This window comes from Triturus cristatus, chromosome 2_2 (assembly GCF_964204655.1).
Source record: "Triturus cristatus chromosome 2_2, aTriCri1.1, whole genome shotgun sequence".
NCBI lineage: Eukaryota > Metazoa > Chordata > Amphibia > Caudata > Salamandridae > Triturus > Triturus cristatus.
This window is the reverse complement of record NC_140582.1, coordinates 1,209,989,043-1,210,009,254: the sequence shown is the minus strand read 5'-3', so window position 1 is coordinate 1,210,009,254 and position 20,212 is coordinate 1,209,989,043. Positions and strand designations below refer to the sequence as shown.

Here is a 20,212-nt window from a genome sequence, read left to right as displayed (position 1 = left end):
TAGACGGTCATACAATGCTCCCAGCGCTCACATCAGGCTGCGGCTCCCAGACAGCGCCTCGTTCGGTGGTGATTTGTACCAGCCACTTTCCTTTAATGTCTGCTGTGCCAGTAGGCGCTCCTCCGCAATCAGCCCTCAGGCCCCGCTCCCCCTCTAGTCTCAACTGTAATGATTTAGCAAGTTTTCGTGCCTCAAACGTGAGGCGAGACTGGGTTTTATCAGTTCTCCCCATTGCAAACACCATTAGGTGCACCTCCTATTCTGGTGAGGCGAAAGTACAGATGTAAGGAAGTGCGCACTGTACAATCCAGAAACCAATTGTAGACTAATAAGACAGGGAATCCCAAGAAGGAGCTTCCCAGCACACTGAGATCAGGGGGCCACACTGGACAGGCGCCAGAGGAGGAGGACCCAGCGCGAACCAGGGGTGTTTTGGTTCGCGTGTTTTGGTGTTTGTTTTTATCCGCTATACAGTACTCTGGGCGAGCCCCCGTCTGCCCCTATCCACGCCGCTTACTCGCTGATCAGACCAAAATGCCCTAATGTTAAATACGGCAGTGACCATCCATTCAGCTCTTCAACACAATCCAGTCAAGCACGGAACCCAGTTAGTATCACCAAGTGCAGCCTGTCACGCCCACCACACTCCGCCCTCTCTGTGGATTCCTCACCTTCCAAACATCGCACTATGCTGTATTCATGTGTCTCTGCCTCCGTCCGAGGCCATTCTGCCGGCGTACTTGTAAGGGCCAATAGAAAGTGTCCCACCGTATTCTAAAGCAATATAGCCATTTTTTATAATCAGAGGAGCCCTCTACACTCCGTTTCCTCCTCTGCTTGCACCCTTACACCATCCAACGCAGTACAGCTTGCACTTGCCTGTTGGTAGCTCTGCCGTCCTCAGCGCTCGAAGTTGTAGTAGCAATCACTGTATTTTAGGATTTCCTTCTCGTCAGTGTTGTCAGAGACATGCGGGGCGAGACCAGACGGCACCGTTGCAGTCACAGCCAGGGCAGCAGTCTCACCGCGCCATCTTGTGTGACGCAGCTCAGTTCGACATCTCACTGTGTCCGCCGATACCTTGCACTCTGAGAGTCGCCAGTCTTACACTGCAGCGCTGAATTCTGTGCCCCCTTGATATAAATATAATCCCTTTTCATTCAGACTGCAATTCACCATAATTACGCACGTATCAGAGGGCGTCCCCCCAGTCCGCCATCTTGCCTGGTGCCCCTCGGACATGTATCTCACGGGCTCTCAGAAACCCAGCCCCGCAGCTTCTTACACAATGCCCAGATTGTATGTCTTTGTTGCGGCGATCAGCACCTCTTCGTGTTCGCTTCTGCCACCCGGCACTCTCGGGTTCTCCAGCTGGCAGAGGACCGCTTAGCTCCGGGCTGACTTCTGTTGCATACGCTGGGCCTTCTAATCTCGTTGTTCCTTTGTTTTAACAGCAGAAACGTGCTATTTCTTGCCCGCACTCTGCTCCATTGACCCTCCTCCGTATTTAAACCGCCGTCGCAGACACCTCAGGCTCGTCCCACATCCCGTTTTTGTATAATCACGGGGTTCAGCCGGGAGCTCTTCTCCTACGCGTCCGTCATGCCCAAGAGTCAGTAAAGTGCTTGGTTCTGATTAGGGCTCCACAAGAGAGTCCGCGGCCGCTATGATCGGTCCGCCCGGTCCCGCGGCTTGCTTCTGCTACCCCGCTCTCAATCAGGGACAGGGAACCTGGAACCGTGCAGCAACGCAGGAGTTTCTGCCATCAGTACGCCTGATCGCCGCCCTCCTCTCCCGCGTTCCGGGGCTCAAAGTTTTTTTACAGATCTGTTTTAGCTCCTTAAGCTCACTAGAATACCAAGGTTTAGAGGGGGCATTTCTTACTCGCTAATAAGAGAGAGGGGGGAATAGATATTCCACGGCCTGTGAAATCCAGTTAATGAAGCTCTCTAAGGCATCACCCAAATCCTTGGCAACAGTGGGGCGTGTGTCTGACAGGACTCTACTCAGCGCCAAAGGGTCAATTCTTTGATAGGGTCTGCCTAGGTGATGTACCTTAGAAGAGTAAAGCAAAACCAAAGGGGATGATGGATGGAGTGTTGGACATTGCAAGCACTCACCCACAGTCAACTGATCTGGGTTTAATCCATCATCATTCTTCAGCTCACTCCGCCACCCCAGTTCAGACATGGCCATATGCAAATCAGTCTGACCCTCTGCCTCATGGGATCAGTCCAGCCCGAACTGCCAAACCATGTCTTCCCTGGACCGGAAACAAGCATTAGGAATCACAAACAGTGTCTGAGACACTGTTGGATATTACATTTTGCAAGTCGCAAAGCAACGCAATTGGCCCTTGGTGAGGTATCTGTTGATGACATAAGGATTTTTTCTAAGACCTTTGCCAAGGAATTGCAGTAGGGAGATCAGTCTGTAGTTGGCGAGCATTGAAGGGTCTGCGGATTTTCTTCAGCATGGAAGTGACAAGGGTTTGTTCCCAAGGATCTGGGAAGTTTGCTTAAGAGTTGGAGGCATTCAAGATGGCTGTGAGCTTGCGCTGATGGGTTGCAGTCCTCTAGAGTAGGCGTGGTGGGAACAGGGCTTTGATGGGGCCCCTAAATGAATGGACTTCATGGTGGAGGAAGGTTCTTCTGCGGTGATGTGGCAAGTGGTTATCATTGTGTCTTTAATTAAGATTTAGACATGTTTCGCAAAGTCTGTCGGGTTCAGTTGTAGGTTGAATTTGCAGTAAATGGTGGTGATTTTGTAGCTGAAGAATTTGTATAATCTCCAATGATCGGCAAGCAGTGTTGTTTGATCAAATTGTTTAATTCTGACTTTGTGTGCATGTTTGTATCTATCTATCTATCTATCTATCTATCTATCTATCTATCTATCTATCTATCTATCTATCTATCTATCTATCTATCTATCTATCTATCTATCTATCTATCTATCTATCTATCTAACTACATTCAAAGTCAGATTTAAATGTAATAAGTGTGTGTGTGTGTATAACCTGAGCCTATCCAATTAACCCAACACCACCAGACACAACTTTCGAGAAGGCATGGGAGCCGTCGCCAAATGGATGAAAAACAGCTGCCTAAAACTTAACACCAACAAGACGGAAGTACTCATCATGGGCCCAAACCCCGACGCCTGGAACAACACATGGTGGCCCACCCCCTTGGAAACCTGCCCACCCCCACAGACCACACGTGCAACCTGGGAAACATCCTGGACTCTGACCTCAAAATGGACAACCAGATCAACGCAGTCTCGGCCTCGTGCTTCCACACCCTTCCCCTCCTACTTAAGACCCACAAATGGATCCCCCTCGAGCACAGAAAGACCGTCACTCATGCCCTCATCACAAGCAGACTTGACTACGGCAACGCACTCTGCGCCAGAATAAACAAAATCCTCACCTGCAAGCTACAGAACATCCAAAACGCTGCCACAAGACTGGTCCTCAACCTGCCAAAACACTGCCACATCTCCCAGCACCTGCGCATACTCCACTGGCTCCCCATCGAGGCAATAGTCACCTTCAAGATGCTCACGCACGCACATAAGGCCCTCTACGACACTGGAACAGCATACCTCAACAGCCAACTCAAATTCCACGTACCCTAAAGGACCCTACGATCAGCCCAGCTCTCCTATGCCATGGTCCCACGCACCAGAAAAACCAGATCGAGAGGCTGCTCGTTCTCCTTCCTCGTGACCAGAGCCTGGAACAACCTTCCGCTCCACCTCAGACAGACAACATCGATTCCCATCTTCCTAAGAGACTTCAAGACCTGGCTCTTCGATAGACCCCCCTCCCTGATGGACAGGAGCATGCACCCCCTGTCCCTCAGCGCCTTGAGACCCTTGCGGGTGAGTAGTCGCGCTTAACAAATGCCTGATTGATTGAGCCTAACTATAATATCTCTGCAATCTTTGTTTTTTTCAGTGACTTTCTAAGGTTTTTTAACTGCTAATTCCTAACTATAACATCCCTGTAACCTTTGTTTTTTTCAGTGAATTTCTATGTTTTTTTTACTAGTAGCCGCGTTTGCAGAGTGATGGAGAATGGGGGACTGTGTAGGACTTACACTAGGTACCAGGAGGGCTTTTTGCCCCCTTTAGGAACCTCAGGAGTAAAATGAACTTCATCCCCCAACCAGTAGTCCACCATGAGCCACGTTCACAGAGTGGTGGAGCAAGGGGGCATGGCCCCTGAAGACCACTTAGCAATCCCTCTGAGTGGTATTATTGGAGACAATAGGAGGGGTAGTTGGCTCCCAAGAATGTCCTTGGGGGGCAACTATCCCTTCAATTACCTCCAGTAAGTCCCACACAGCAGGATTGCTAAAACCTGATATGAGGCCACACCCTCTTTCTCCACCACTTTGCAAATGCGCTTCCTGGTGCACTACTACTTGGGCAATGAAGTCCCCTTGGTTCTTGAGGGCCCCTGAGGGGCAACTAGTCCTCCTGTCACCTCCAGTAAGACCCACACAGATACATTGCTGAAAAGTCAGAGGCCACGCCCCCTTTCTCCACTACTCTGCAAACATGCCTCATGGCACAATACTCGTTGGGGGAAGATGTTCACTTTAGCCCTGAGGCCCTAAGGAGGCAAGTAGACCTCATCCCCGCCAACAGCAGTGCCACGTTTGCATAGTGGTAGAGAAAGGGGGTTTTGCCTCCGACCACCTCTCAGCAATACCTCTGTGTGTGGCTTACTGGAAATAACAGGAGGTGTTGTTGGCCCGGAAAGGCCCTAACCAGTGAAGGGGACTTCACCCCCCAACCAGGAGCGGGTCCGGAGGTGCATTTGCAGAGTAGTGGAGAAAGGGGGCAGGGCCCCTTGCAAGTTGCTGGCTTTTGTTTTTTGTTTGTTTATTTTTTAGGAAGGGGGCCACATGGCCCCCTTTTCCAGGGCCATTTTAGGGACCGGGGACCCCCTGTGCCGGTTCCTGACCCTTTTTTCTTTGTTTTAATAAAAAAAGCAGGAGGGGCCCTACTTTTATTTATCTTTTTTTAATTTTATTTTTTTAAAGGGAGAGGGGCTGCTCAGCCCCCCTCCCGAGCCATTTTCGGCTCCGGGACCCCATCCCCTGGGGTCAGGTATCTTTTTTGGGGACCGCAGGGGCAGTCTGAAGGCCCTTGCTCTCCCTGCCGGCTCCCTGCCTCCTGCAGGAGCCGGCATTGCTTTTACACACAGAGAGCTGCTGACATGCAGCTCCCTGTGTGTAAAAGCAAAGTGCTCCACTTTGAGAAACCGTGAGCAAAATGCTCTTGCTTGCTCAAAGCAGAGCACTGTTTGCTATGGCATGGCGGGATCAGTGCTCTAGCCATGCCATAGCAAACTGCAATGTCCCACGGGTGGCCACCCTGGGACATTGCTGGAGCCGGCCCTAGAGGGTGGCGGTCCCCAGAGCCATCCAGGGCTCCTTGAGGGGGGCTGTGCGGCCCTCTCCTTTCGTCTGATTTACCTCAAGGAGGTGGTGGTCCCCTGGGCTGGGGGTCTGCAACGGACCCCCTTCATTAATGTATTTGTGCCCCAGGGAGGTGGCGGTCCCATGGCAGTGGGAGAGGTCCTATGGCCTCCCTCTATACTATTGAAATTAGCCCCGGGGAGGTTGGCGGTCCCTGGGGCAAGGGGGTCTGCAAGGCCCCACCACATAGAGAGAATTAGCCCTGGGGAGGTGGCAGACCCGGTGCTGCATTCGGGCTTAGTGGGCCGGCCCGCATTTACAATTAAAATGAGCCCCGGAACGGTGGCAGTCCCTGGGGCTTTGATAAGCCCTAAGAAGGAGGCCCTGTGCACCCCCCTCCTATAATTAGCATATGCCTCTGGGACTTGGCCTACCCGGAGGTTATTTTAAAGCAAGTGTGGGAGCCTGCGCTTTTTCTTTTTTTATTTTGCCACGGATTCACAGGTCTGCTGTAACATTTAAAATAAATATGCTTACCACTGGCGGGGTGCCTCAGGGACCCCCCACCATATCCGGGGGGTCAGGGTATTCCTACCCTGCCCTCTTTTCTTTTTTTTTACTTTTTTTCTGGAACTCGGCTTCAAGACAATTCCCAAGATGGATGCCAACAGTTCCTGGTTGAAGTGTTGGCAGCCAATCAAATTTTAGTACGATGCGCGAGTCCACTGCAACGATTTGAGTCCCCAGATATCTATGTTTTTTAAAGATAGATATCTCAAAACTACTGAACAGATTTGCACCAGATCACAAAAAGCACACTTTATGGACCAACATCTAGCTTTCTGCCAAATTTGGTGTAATTCCGTTCAGCAGTTCGAGCTGTAGTCATATTAAAAAAATAAAACATCCCCATAGATTTAACATGGGGCAAATGTGTTTTGAGATCCCCTTTTTTCTCGTCCCTCTCTTGACGGATCACCCCGAATCTTTTAAGACAACAGCTGAACCAAACAGGGGACATTTTGTGGAGATTCGTCAAGCGGCCCCAAAGTTATTGGCAAAACAAAAAATGCTTTTCCTGTGGAAACTTTGGTCCAAACTATAACTACCTACTGGTGACTGCCAGTCGGTAAATTATATATATATATTAACTGAAAAAACCTAAGGTTACGGGGCGCTATCGTTAGGCTCAGAGTTCACTCGTACATAACCAGTGAAAATCAGCAGTTATAGTTGCCTGAGCTAACTATAATTTACACCCCCGTAATGCACTGCTTATGACCTCACATATTACATTATTATGGTGGAGAAAAGGGCAGTCCTCTGTCCAGCTCTCAGGAATTGTGCTGTGTCAGACTTACAGGAGGTAACAGGAGCGCTTCTGGGCCCCCAAGAGCCCCTAGCATCCAAGAGGACTTCAACCCCCAACCAGTAGTGCACCAGGAGGTGCATTTGCAGAGTGGTGGAGAAAGGGGGTGGGGCCTCCGACCACCTCTCAGCAACCGCGCTGTGTGGGACTTACTGGAGGTCACAGAAGGTCTTGCTCGCCCCCAAAGACCCTCAGTATCCAAGAGGACTTCATTCCCAACTAGCAGTGCATCAGGTGGCACGCTTGCAGAGTAGTGGAAAAAAGGGGTGTCGCCTCCAAAGACCTCTCAGCAATCCCACTGTGTGGGTCTTACTGGAGGTAATAGAAGCCTTGTTAGCCCCCAACAACCATCTTTAGCCATGGGAACTTTATCTCCCTACTAGTAGCGTGGGGCCTCCGCGAGTTGCCGGCGTATTAAAACAAATATATATATTAGGGGGAGGGCACTCTGTGGCCCGCCTTTCTTGGGCTGATTTCAGCCCTGGGGACCACATCCCCTTGGGCCAGGCCTCTTGAAATGGATGAGGGGGCCATGTGGCCTGCACTCCCAGGCCACTGGGCCTGGCCATTTCTGGTGGGTGTCTCCTCTGGGACCACAGGGGAGCCGGCATTGCTTTTAGACATAGGGTGCTGCTGAACATGCAGCATCCCTCTGCCTAAAAGCAATTCTGCCCCTCTTCCAGCAAGCAAGATCATTTTGAATGCTCTCACTTCCTAGAAGTGGGGAGTTTGCTGTGGCTTGGTGGAAGCGGTAAAGCTCCCTCCAAACCACAGCAAACAGCTATATCCTAGGGGTGGGCACTCCAAGACATAGCTGGAGCCGGTCTGGGGTATGGTGGTCCTCAGGGCCATTATTGGCTCAGGGAGGGGAGCCTCGCGGCTCTCCTCCTTTCTTGTTCTAGGGCCTGGCCCAGGGTGGTGGTGATCCCTGGGGCAAGGAGGGTTACAGAGCCCCCCTCACAACAATTTGTTTATGGCCCTGGGAAGGTGGCTATTCAAATTAGTCTTTGCGAATAATGACGACAGGGCCGGACTGGCAACTGGGCTTTGCTCAATAAACAATACAAAACAAAATTATGCTTTAGAGCTATTTGTTTCGCATCGTTCATTTTGAAATTCCGGCAGCTCCGCAGCAACAAAATCCGCCTCTCAGCAGTGAACCTCGACCCCACCCTGCCACCTCAGCCAAAAACGGCCGGTAGCCAGCTGACCCTGAATGAAGAACTTGTGCAGATATCTGCAGAGGTCTGATAGTTTGCCAACACTTCAACCAAGGAGTGTTGGCAGCCATCTTGGAACTTGGATTCAGCGGAGTCTCATAAAAAATGGGGAAAAAAGAAAGAGGGGCAGGGTAGGAAAACCCTGACCCCAAGCCTTGGACAAAAAACACCTTTGAAAAAAAATGCTGCCAACTTGTGATGAAATTGCAGCAAAAAATAAGAAGAAAAACCCACAATAACCTGAGTGCATGTTGTTACATTTGATATATCGTAAGTAAGGATCATCAGCTATTCAAGATGCAATACTCACTGATGTCATCTGCGATTTCACATGTTCTGCGCAAACGCTCTTCTCTTGCTTGTAATGTCTGTAATGTCTGAAAAGAAGATCGGATTCTTTCCAAACTTTGCATGATATGGAAACCTAAAAAACACAATATATACTTATTTATCATAATATTTAATCAGTCCACTTATTCAATGACCCAGCCAGTATTCTGCTAAATTATAGTCTCAAAAATATCATGAAACACAAATTTCATGTCATAAATATCATGGGACAGTTTATACAATGTAAGAATATCAAGTGTTTGGTATATCATTTAAAAAATATAGTTGTATATATTACTGTTGTAATTTAGTTGAGTTTTATTAGATTTTGGAAGTTATTATTATACTGTTATGTATTTTTTATTATTTTGTGTGTTTTTGTCAGGTTGTTGTGTTTGTAGCGGAATAGCGTAAGATGCTTTTTATAAGTTTCATTTTTTTATATAATTATGTATATGTTTTAATTTGTTAAATAGATAATTAGTAATTCATCTGTTTTATTTGTAAAATTATTTACTAATTGATTGTTTTAATTATTTACTTTGGTTTTAATGAGTTGTTATTAATTTAATAGTGTTATTCTTAAAGTTTTTTGTATAACAGTTTCATTATGTTATTTTTTAAATTATTTGTATTTTTTATTTTTTTCTGATATTAATGTAATATTTTTTGTGACTATTAGAATTTTAGAGTACTTTGGTAGGAAGTATTTTTTTTAGTTTGTTAAGTGATATTTTATGTACTTTATAATTATCTGTTTTATATATATCACATTTATTTTGTAATAATTTAGACTAGGGAAAATTAAATTCAAGCATTCTAAAATGTCACATTTATGTTACTGTTGCCTATGCTGGAGTGGGAATAGTAGTTCCGGCCAGATCAAAATCCAACACTTTCCCACTGCTTCTTATATTGAAGTTGGAAATAGTAAATTTAACCCCTCCAAAGTCCAACATTTTTCCTCCTGTTGCTGAGGTTGTAGTGGGAGTAGGGTATTTGGCCCCTCTAATGTCCAATGACCATCCCGTTCCTCAGGTTGGAGTGGCAATTGTATATTTGACCCCTCAAGTCTCCAGCATTTGCCCAACTGTTACTTACGTTGGAACAATAAAAAAACTGCTCCAAAATCTCTCTCTTTCCCTACTGTTGGTCATGTTGGAGTTGGAGTGGGAGTAGTGAATTTGACACCTCCAAATCAAATTTTTAGGATCAGATTTTTTTTAAAATATATGTTTTGCTTTAATATTAAAAGTTAATTTAATGTAAGTTTTTAATTATTTTTTGTAGCAATATTTTGATTAATTTATTATTTTCTTTAATTTTACTATTGTATAGTTTAAAAAATGAATTGAGTTTATACTTATAATTTTTTTTCATTAGCTATAATTAATACTAATTTCATTTTTTTATATACAACAGTCAGCATTTTTTCAATTATTTGAAGAGCTAAAATATCCACAGTAGATCAGATACTCAGGCTGCAACTTCTGTACTGGAAGACAGTGCTTTTGGAGGGAGGCAGCCTCTATCTGATCTTTGTGGACCTAAAATTGGCCTTTGACCTGGTCCCTAGGGATAAATTGTGGTCCATCTTATTAGATTTTGGGGGCTCCCCTTACCTCTGTTACCAGATGAAGCGGCTCCACGTACACAACTACGCCCAAGTTAGGTACGGTAAAAACGGTGAGCTAACTGATCCCATTCCAATAGGGAGAGGGGTAAGACAAGGGTGCGTGCTGGCCCTGACCCTCTTTTGCCTATTTATCAATGGTCTGGTGGAGGTTTTGACTGCCGGGAGGCACATAGATGCCCCTAAGCTGGGGAACAAAAGGTCCCGGCCCTGATGTTCGCCGATGATACCCTCTTATTATCCAAGTCCCCAAAGGGATTACAGAGGGCCTTGGATATTTTCCATCTATTTTGTAAAAATAGGGGTTTGGAGATAAACTCACTAAAAACAAAATTTATGGTTTTTAATACAGGTAACATCACGCGACCAAACCCTCTTTAGATGGGAAACCAATAGAGAAAGTGACTGTCTTTGACTACTTAAGCTTAACACTCACCGATAAAATGAAGTGGAACGCACAAATTAAGAAGGCCAGCCTAAAGCTGGCTGAGACAGCAGGGGGGATAGCAAAGATGTTTAGGAAGTGCTCCCACAAAATGGTCAGTCCAGCAATCGAAATTTATAAGGCCCAGGGTGGGGGTGCTGCCTTGTATGGGGCAGACATCTGGGGTCATCGACCATCTGATCCCCTACTAAGAATGAGAACTCTTTTATTAGGTAGCTAGTAGGTCTCCCTAAAAGTACACCACTGACGCCAATCCGTATGGACCTTGGGGTCAGCCCAATTGCAGAGGAAGCTTCCCTTAGGCCCCTCCTTTATTGGAGACGTCTCTGGAGTACTCCAGTGCGTGAGTTTTTTAGAGAAGAGCTAAAGGAGGTGTTAAATGTACAGAGAGTTGGCAAAATCCCATGGCTGGCCTATATTAAAAATACCTTGGCTGCTATGTGGATTGGAGACCCATGGGTTAAAGCTGAAGCAATTTGCACGATAACTCCCAAGAAGGCACTGTCAAAGATTTTTAGAGAATTTAAACTTAACCAGATAAAGACCAATCCCGCCACTGGCATACTGACTCAATCTTTTTTAGAGGCCAAAGATCAATACAAGCTAGAACCTGTTCTTGATGTCATACAGCCTCCCTTTGCAAAGAAAACGCTATTTACAATTTAGGCACGGTGTATTACCACTCCGTGCCTTTACAAATGGGAGACACTTTGACTCAGGGCTGTCCGGCCTGTGCAGATAATCCGGAGATGGACCAACATGTACTATTTGTCTGCCTGGCATACAAGAAGTTTAGATACTGATGGCTACAACAGGTATGCCAGAATTTTGGGACAATGCATTGTGTGGAGGCCTACAGGCTCCTAAAATATGACACCAGTCTGCCCATTGTGTATTCAGTCTCCCGATATCTATTCTCTTTGTGGTGTGTACGTCTATCTATATTAAAATATGGGTCAATTGGATAATTTTAGCTTATTACTGTAAACAAAACGTATTAATAATTTTATCTCCCTTTTAAACGTTATAAAATTTGTATTTTTCAAGTAGTACTTTTTTTAATATTCACATTCAGAATTTTTTTTAATACTGTAATGCACACACACTTTATCTCTGTAAGATTCATATGTATAAACTGTGCTGCATTTTTTTCTCTGTGCTTTTATGGCCAAGAGGCCAAAATAAAGAATTTTTTGAGTATACATTTTTTAATGTAATATTATGTTTGAAGGTAATAGATGTTTCAACGTTAATATAGTGTATAATAAGTAAATTTGATATACTTAGCTATTTTGACAATATTGTTGTCATCTATGCTTTTGTTTGTCAATATTTGTGTCTTCAATATTGTTTGGTGATAATTTTTTCACTAATATGTTTATAGGCGATATTTTGTCATACAACTGGCATGTTCTCTCTCCTTCAAACATGGTAACATTGTCTTACTCCCAACTGGCCCATTAGTTTACTTGGAAGTCTTTACTACAGTAGTACCTCGTGTACCCAGGGTCTGTAAATTAAAAGCGATAGTGGGCCTGCAGCACTTACTGTACCACCTACTAAAGTATCTTTTTACGCATGTCTTAAGCCAGTGTGTGCAGTTTTAAACTGCCATTTCGATCTGGCAAACCTATTGCTAGGCCTAAGCCCTCCTTTTTAATGCATGTAAGTGATCCCTAGGGTTGGTCTGAAACAGCCTATAGGGCAAAGTTCAGTGTATTTAAAAAGTGGGACATGTACTTTCAAGTTTTATTTGTCCTGGTAGTAATAAGTGATAACTTTCAATTGGAAGCAATTTCAGAATGTCAAGTTTGGTGTGTAAAAAATTGTATTTGAAAACATATTTAATGGTAAAGATGGATTGTAAATCTCAATTCTGAAAATGCCACTTTTACAAAGTTGGCATTTTCTTGTCCCAACCATTTGGTGCCTGCAGCCTGTATCCTGGGCCAGATGAGTACACACACACTCTCTCTCTCATGTAAACACACACCCACAAGCATGCACACAAAGTACATTTAGAAGCATTGTTTTTACTATTCCCAGCTCCTAGAGAGAGGTCATATTCCAGCTAATTATACTCCTTTTGTGAATACACTAATAGTGAATGAGACATAATTCACTATTACTGTTCTAAAACAACCGAGAGAAAACAAAGAGAGAACAGCGCCAACCGATGTCCGTAAGGACAAGCTGCCACTGTGTACCTGACACTGATTTTGCCACCTCTGAGGCAAGGGGTCACAAAGGCAGTGCCGGGGGTCGCTTGGGGCAAGCAGGGAGTGCAGCTGTGACCCCTGGCAATGACAATCCTGCCTAGGACCTTCATTTTGACAAAAAGTATCTTGCCACTTAGGTTACGACATTGCAACCAAAGGTGCCTACTTGATATCACTGACTCTTCTGATTTCATTACTCAGTAAGATTCGGTCCTTGACTGTTCCAACACCGATGCTTTTGGTTAAATTAAGGATGTCCAATGAACTGCATGCTTTATAACCTGTCTCCCAGGTACTACTGTGATCTCTTTTCTTACAAATTGACTCGAGAGCCAGCTCACCCTAACCACGCTTATACTTATTTTCTTAGCAAGTGTCACCAGATGAGCCACTAGAAGCTTTAGTCAGGGTATAATGTACATTTGTTCTAACAATACATGTGCCTCCTTTTTGTACTTATTTAGTTTTCTTTTATACATCGCTTTCAACTCCGTATGTTATCCGTATTGTTTTGTTCTTTCTCTTCATACTTATTGTAATTCATTATCGATCCAATGCCACTTATTACAATGTTGTCTATACTCGCATGTTATAATTGTTTCGGTGTCCTGAACAAGTGGACCATACTTGACTGTTGTTGATATGTAATTTTGAATGCCTATGCAAATGTGGTATTCTGATGATATGTACCATTGTCCCGTCATTTTCTATTGGACTTTGGGACATATACTCTCTATGGTCTCTAATTTTAACCTTTTAGCATTTTGAAATTGCTGTTGTTCCCCCTAATATCCGCCATTCCCAACACACTTTATGTTACTGTTAACACAGTCCTTCTGGACTGCATGTTGATTAACCACTGATGGTGCATATTCTCTGCTACGTGCCACACACAGGTGCTTATTGCAAATATGATATGTATCCAAATCATTGGATTCCCTTTTCCCACCACCCATACGGTGATCCGGTTTCTCCCCTAGGCACACCTCATCACTTTCTATCCTCACTAATTTCAACAGCCTTGAGAAAGCCCCAGGTCTGCACTCTGGAAAGGGGTGAAACACGTGTTGGCAGATGTGATTTCTTTGAAACCTTGCTCGACTTTAAAGCCAGCAACCTTGTTTCGACAAAATAGCAGTGTTTTTGGAACACAACAATGTTGCATCAGATATAGGATTTCCCATTCAGAGTATGCTCAGAGATATTACTAAATCTGATTGGACCTCTAACTTCCTTAATGACAATAAAAGTGTACATTATAGGGTACTATGACCTTTATTATATGTTTGTATTAATGTACATTCTATAGTAATGTGACCTGTAGTATATGGTTTTATGATTGGACATTTCAGAGTACTGCAATATACTATTTGTGACAGTACAACTGGCATTTTAGGGTACTATGGCCTCAATTATATGTTTCTATGAATGTGCATTCTAGAGTAGCGTGACTTACGTTATTTCACAGCATTCTAGAGTAATGTGACCTACAGTATATGGTTTTATTAGTGTGCATATTAGAGTCCTGTGATCTACATTTTGTGACAGTATCCGTGTGCCTTATAGGGTACAGCAAGCTCAATTGTATGCTTGAGCTTGCATTTTAGAGTACTGAGACCTACATACTATTAGAGTATGGCTGTGCATTCTAGGGCACTGAGACCTATATTCTATGAGAGTATGACTGTGCATTTCAGAGTACTAAAACTTAAATTCTATGAGCGTATGACTGTGCATTCTAGAGTACTGAGACCTGCATTCTATGAGAGTATGACTGTGCTTTCATAGTACTAAGACCTACAGTCTATGAGCGTATGACTGTACATTCTAGACTAACGAGACTTACATTCTATGAGAGTATGACTGTGCCTTCATAGTACTGAGACCTACATTCTATGAGCATATGATTGTGCATTCTAGAGTACTGAGACCTACATTCTATGGGAGTATGACTGTGCCTTCTAGAGTACTGAGACCTACATTCCACAACAATGCATTCTAGAGTAAGGTGCCCTACATTAGATATATGCATAACCGTGCATTCAGAGGTGCTGCTATCTATATTATACACTCTAAGCTGAGTGTTACAGTACTGTGGACTCCTGAGTCCTCATCGCTCTGCCACTTGTGCATAAATCTGTCTTTCCCTTCCATCCTTCACCTTTCATTGGGCATGGCTGTGGCTGGCCCTGTCACAGACATGAATTTGTTTTATCACTTTCCAGGAGGTCACCTCCTGCCACAGAATCAAACGACCATGAGAGGCTTCTCTCTTTAACATAATAATGATAACATTTTGTCACTTCTTGCCCCAGTGAACTCTTTTTCATAGTGCTGTTGTTGCTGACTCACTTTCCGGATGTAACTGCATTTATTTTTTTCGTTTTACCTCACAATTGCCCAATGGGGTTGTTTTGTATACAGTTTACATTTTGCATAGCGCGTTTCCTTCCTTCTCTTGCCTAGTTCTCTTTATGTTGCTTTTCAGTAAGCATATTTTATGCATTTGTATTAAAACATTGAAATGTCAAGAGCTCCACTGAAGACAATGGAGAAGCTCCGGATTATATTGGCTGGTATAAGCTAGGAGCTCCAACATTCCAATTTTTGTCTCCATATTTTTCCCTTTTTAATTTAGAACATTCTACCCTTATTGGGTGGAATGTTCTAATAGCTTTACTGCCCTTCTGCCTTGGGCTATACCAGTTGTAAAAGGCCCTCACCGTGGGTTCAGGGCCTTTGACAACTGGTCTAGCCCTCGGCAGTGTGCTATAAGGCTATAATAACTGACTGTCACACTTCATATATGAATTCTTCTATTTGATTAATACCATCAGGAGTTACTGTTTCCAGACTCACACAAACAACCAGTCAAATTATTATTCTTGATAGTTTTGACATTTGTTAATGACCTTGATGCAGGCATTCCATGCTGTTTGGATGTATACATATTTGCCACCCTGTCTGGAGTAGCTGCCTCATAGGGGCGTCACTGTGACGTCGACAAGCACCCATGGAGCGAAGGCTGAGTACTGCTGCAGTGACTGCCAGCACTAATTATCTATAGTGAGGATGAAGGTGAGATGAATGCCCTACATCAAGCTAGCATTTCTAGCATGTCAAAGCCACATAAATCACGTCTGCAGTGTCAAAGACAATAGTTATGAGTTTGTGATGTGCTACGAGATGTAAACAACATTTGTGCATGCCTGTGTATGCAAGCATTAGCAAATAGAAGACAGATGTATTGGCTTTGCCAATGCTTTTTTACCTCACACCTGCCATCTTTACAGCGTAAGTCAAACATTCTCTTGTTGACACATCGCAAGTAAAGGTAGAAACTTCTACTCACCGGAGAGATCCATTACTGATGCATTCACTGGGTTGTGAGTCTTAAAAGAGACAGCCAGATTCTTGGCTTCATGCTCAATGTCTTTTAGATAAATCACCTTCTGAAAATCTAAGGGCGCATGGGTGACAGATAAGACTTTTTGGAATGCAGCAACTTCTGTTAATTTATACCACGCTTGATTATTCACCACCCATTTTTACTTAATCACATTTTCCAAAACAAAGGATGATTTTGACATAGAAATGGCACTCCTTTAAAATACAAATAAAGCAAATAAAGGTTCTAACTATAACTACACCAACACAGAGATGACCAACACTGTAATGTATAATGCCTATAATTAGATAGATAGATAGATAGATAGATAGATAGATAGATAGATAGATAGATAGATAGATAGATAGATAGATAGATGGATAGATAGATAGATAGATAGATAGATAGATAGATAGATAGATAGATAGATAGATAGATAGATAGATAGATAGATAGATAGATAGATAGATAGATAGATAGATAGATAGATAGATAGATAGAGATGTCTGTATATATATATTAATGTTAACATGTATAATTATTAAATAATTATTTAATTATTTTAAAGTTAAAAAACTTAATTACAAAATAAACTAACCTTTATTAAAAAAACAAAAATGAGTTCAAATCAACCTCATCATCAATAAATACATTTACTACATAGTAAAAAGTAAATGAAAGATTTGCTTATTTATAAATTTAATTATTATATTTAAATTAATTAATGATTTATTACATCTATAGCTTGAGTTATCGTGCTGTAACATTATCTTTTATTAGTTATCGGTTAAAATAAAAATAATCATTTTAATTTAAATTTGACATTCAAATATTTTTTATTATAATATTTTAAATAAAAATATATTTTATTAACTTTCCCTCTACTTTCCCAAAGGACATCTCTGCCATGGTGATGGAGATCTCCAACTATATGTGCAGCGGTACTAGTATTAACTTTATACTTGCAAAGCCTGCTATAGAATGACCAATCCCCTAATTTGTGGAGGTGGAGACACGTAAGTCTATACCTAGGTGTAAATCCACACTCAGAAATGGCAAATAGCAAAACTTGTAGTTACATTTAACTGTAATAATAGTTGAGCATATAAATAAATATACAAGTGCATATTTACTTTTGTGAATAGACAACACAGTGTTTGGGTTGGAGAGTTGAGGAGTAACAGCTGTGAAACAGTCTGGTAAAGACATTGTTGACGAAGCAGAGGGCTTTGAAATTCAATCTCTCTTTGTAAAGTGAGTCAGAGGGCATTTCAGAGTCAGTGTTATATGACATTGATACTTAAAAAATAAAATGAAGGTTGGTTGCAAGTTTAGAGACGTAGGGGGCTATTTATGAGGCCTTGTATCGCTCTTGCACCACACAACGTGGTGTAAGAGTGACGCAAACATTAAGACAGATTTTTGAAGTCACGCAAATCCATCTTGAGTGGTTCCAAAAATCTGGAGTAACGCAACACAGCACAATTGCTGCGTTGCGCTACTCTGCCCTGGCTAGGTGTTCCTTAGGCATTGCGTGGGTGTTCCCACGCAACTCCCATGGATTTTGACGCATCCCCAGATTTACAAGAACTTGTAAACCTGGGAATGCACCAAAAAGATACGCCTTCATAAGTGAGGCATAACACCTCATTACTTGCTCTTTCTGTTTGTGCTGCATCCAGCAGCACACATAGAACAAGGAATTTGCCTTTCAGGTTTCTTTTTTTTGCAGGAAGGTGTACCTTCTCCAGTTACTACTCCGAGATGCCCTCTTACCACAAATCCTACATATTTACAGGAGTGTGGCGCAGGACAGGGCAGCAAGTGACCATGCTGCACTGTGCTGCACCACAGGGAAAGGGCAGGAATGCATCATATTTATCCAATTCGGTGCATTCCTGTCAATTCCCCCTGCCCTGGCGCTGTTTCGGTAGCCTAGTGCCAATGCAGGCACCCTTGCACCATGGTGACTGTGTTGTCGGCAGGATTGTTTTTGTGCATCAAGGAGTACCTTCCTGCACAGAAACAATCCATAGAGGCGTTTTCCTCTTTCTATGTGTGCTGTGGAATACAGCATAGAAAGAGAAAATAACAAGGAGGAATGAAGATATTTCTCCTTGTTAAGCCTCACCTGGGGAGGCTAAGATTTTGATGCATTCCCAGTTTTTCAAGTCCTTGTAAATCTGAGAATAGGTCAGAAACCATGGGAGTTGTGTGGAAACACCCACCGCAATGTCCACAGCCCGCTTCCTTGCTCAGAGTAAGGCAACGCATCGATGTGTGCTGCATTATATTACTCCATATTTATGAACCCATTCAAAGCCATGCAAAGTGGCTTTGCGTGGCTCCATTAATATGACTTGAAGCTCAGCATCATGCATGTGCCATGCTTCATGGTGCAAACATTATGCCAAGCCCTTGTAAATATGCCCCTTTGTTCCTAAAAACCTTGCAACACCATTAAAAACCTCACACAGCAGTGGAGTAACAACTGACCTGAAGGAGTGCATTTTAGAAGAGCAAGAGCTTCCAATGTAGGAAGGATTAGAACCAAGTGCATTGAGCGGAGAAAATGTGCTAAAAAAGAAAATGATTGACCGTGTCCAGGGATGCTCAGAGTTGAGAGAGAACTGGTGAGCATGACTTACATTCACAAAGGATAGACAAAGCATGATTCAAGCCGTCTGGCAGGATCCCAGAACATTCTGGGGCACATTTTCAACAAACTGATGCAACTGGGAATGGCATCCCGCTTAGTGCTGCATCATAAGGAAAGTGCAAGGATTCATTGTCTTTACAACAACACGTGCATCCCTGTCGTTTCCTTTGCGCTGGCATACAATTGGCTGCTCAGCGTCAAGTCAGACACTGTTGCACCATGGTACTAGAGTGTCTGCATTGTAGGAATGATTGTTTTTGTGAAGGAAGGGATACCTTTCTGCACAAAAAAAATCAATGGAAGTGTTTCCCCCATCTATGTGTGCTACAGAATGCAGCACACGTCGATAGAGGTAAAACTAAAAGAAATAAGATACTTCTCGTTACACAGGGGGGGGTGTAAGATTTTGACTCATTCCCAAGTTTACAAGCCCTTGTAAATCTAGGAATGCGTCAAAATCCATGGGTGTTGCATGGGAACACCCACCGCACAGCCCATAGAACGCCTCTTTGACGCGGAGTAAGGCAACGAAGCGACTTGTGCTACTTCGCCATACTCCATATCTACAAGGCCATAAAAAGCCAGGTAAAGTGGCTTTGCATGGCCTCATAAATATGGGTCTGCACGCTGCGCCACCACTGCAACAAAATAAGTGATGCAGCGGCGGGGCAGGCTCTTTGTAAATATTCCCCTCTATGTCCAAAGAAGCTTCTCAAGTTGGTTGTGTAAACACATGGTCAATTATTTCCCGAGGAATGAGCTGCGCTTTGCTTTTGGTATATGTTTGGTTGACTTAAAAAAAAAAAGAAAGCTTAAAAATTGACAATATGTGTTTACTTACACATCAGTATCATCACAACGAGTGAGACGGACATCAGGAAGCTCAGGATGAATGAAACAATGACAAGTCTTTTTGTGACCTTTAAACCATGGTTTGGATGTAACAGCTGAAAAGTCACATAACCGTTTCCTGGAAAGAGAATATTTTTCAAGTAAATATGTATTATTCTAATACAATGTTCAATGCTCTCACTGCACTGTAGCTTGGTAATTTAACATGCAGAGAAACTAGATTAGAGGGTGAATACAGAGGTGATTGCGCTACAATTAGTGCCACTTCGGAAAGGTAAGCCAGATCAAATGAGACTGTCCATCAAATTGTTGTTGGTTAAGGGCCTCATTTCCAAGGAGCTTGCACCGCCGATGCGTCAAAAACTTTGACGCATCAGCGAAGCTGTAAGTACTCCGGGGCAGATTTACGTTCCCTGGCGCATCCCTGCAAATCAGCAGGGATGCTCCAGGGAAGATGCGTCATGCAAGTTTGCTTTTGCGCCACCGCAGATGCGCCGGCGTAAGGTTGGCGCAGTGCTGAAGCTGTGTCGCAAGCGTGACGCAACTCCAGCACTGTTCCAACCTGCCCTACCCTAACATGGTGAGTCATTTGACGCACCAGCGTCGGAAAAGTGACTGCGTGAAATCTTGTAGATTACACTGCGTCACTTTTCCGAGGCTTTTTC

General features: G+C 43.6%; 1 protein-coding gene across 1 annotated transcript in view; it reads right to left on the bottom strand.

Moving 5' to 3' along the window:
• The window catches only part of LOC146863411 (CD209 antigen-like protein C), a 114,882-nt gene extending 95,219 nt beyond the window's left edge, over window positions 1-19,663 (bottom strand). Inside the window, exons 1-3 of the mRNA XM_085643367.1 lie at window positions 19,537-19,663; window positions 16,001-16,108; window positions 8,332-8,445 (exon numbers count right to left, since the gene is read on the bottom strand). Coding sequence (XP_085499493.1) covers window positions 8,332-8,445; window positions 16,001-16,108; window positions 19,537-19,570 — 256 coding nt within the window. The 5' untranslated portion in view covers window positions 19,571-19,663. The remainder of the gene's footprint in view (window positions 1-8,331; window positions 8,446-16,000; window positions 16,109-19,536) is intronic.
• Between the last annotated feature and the right edge of the window lie 549 nt (window positions 19,664-20,212).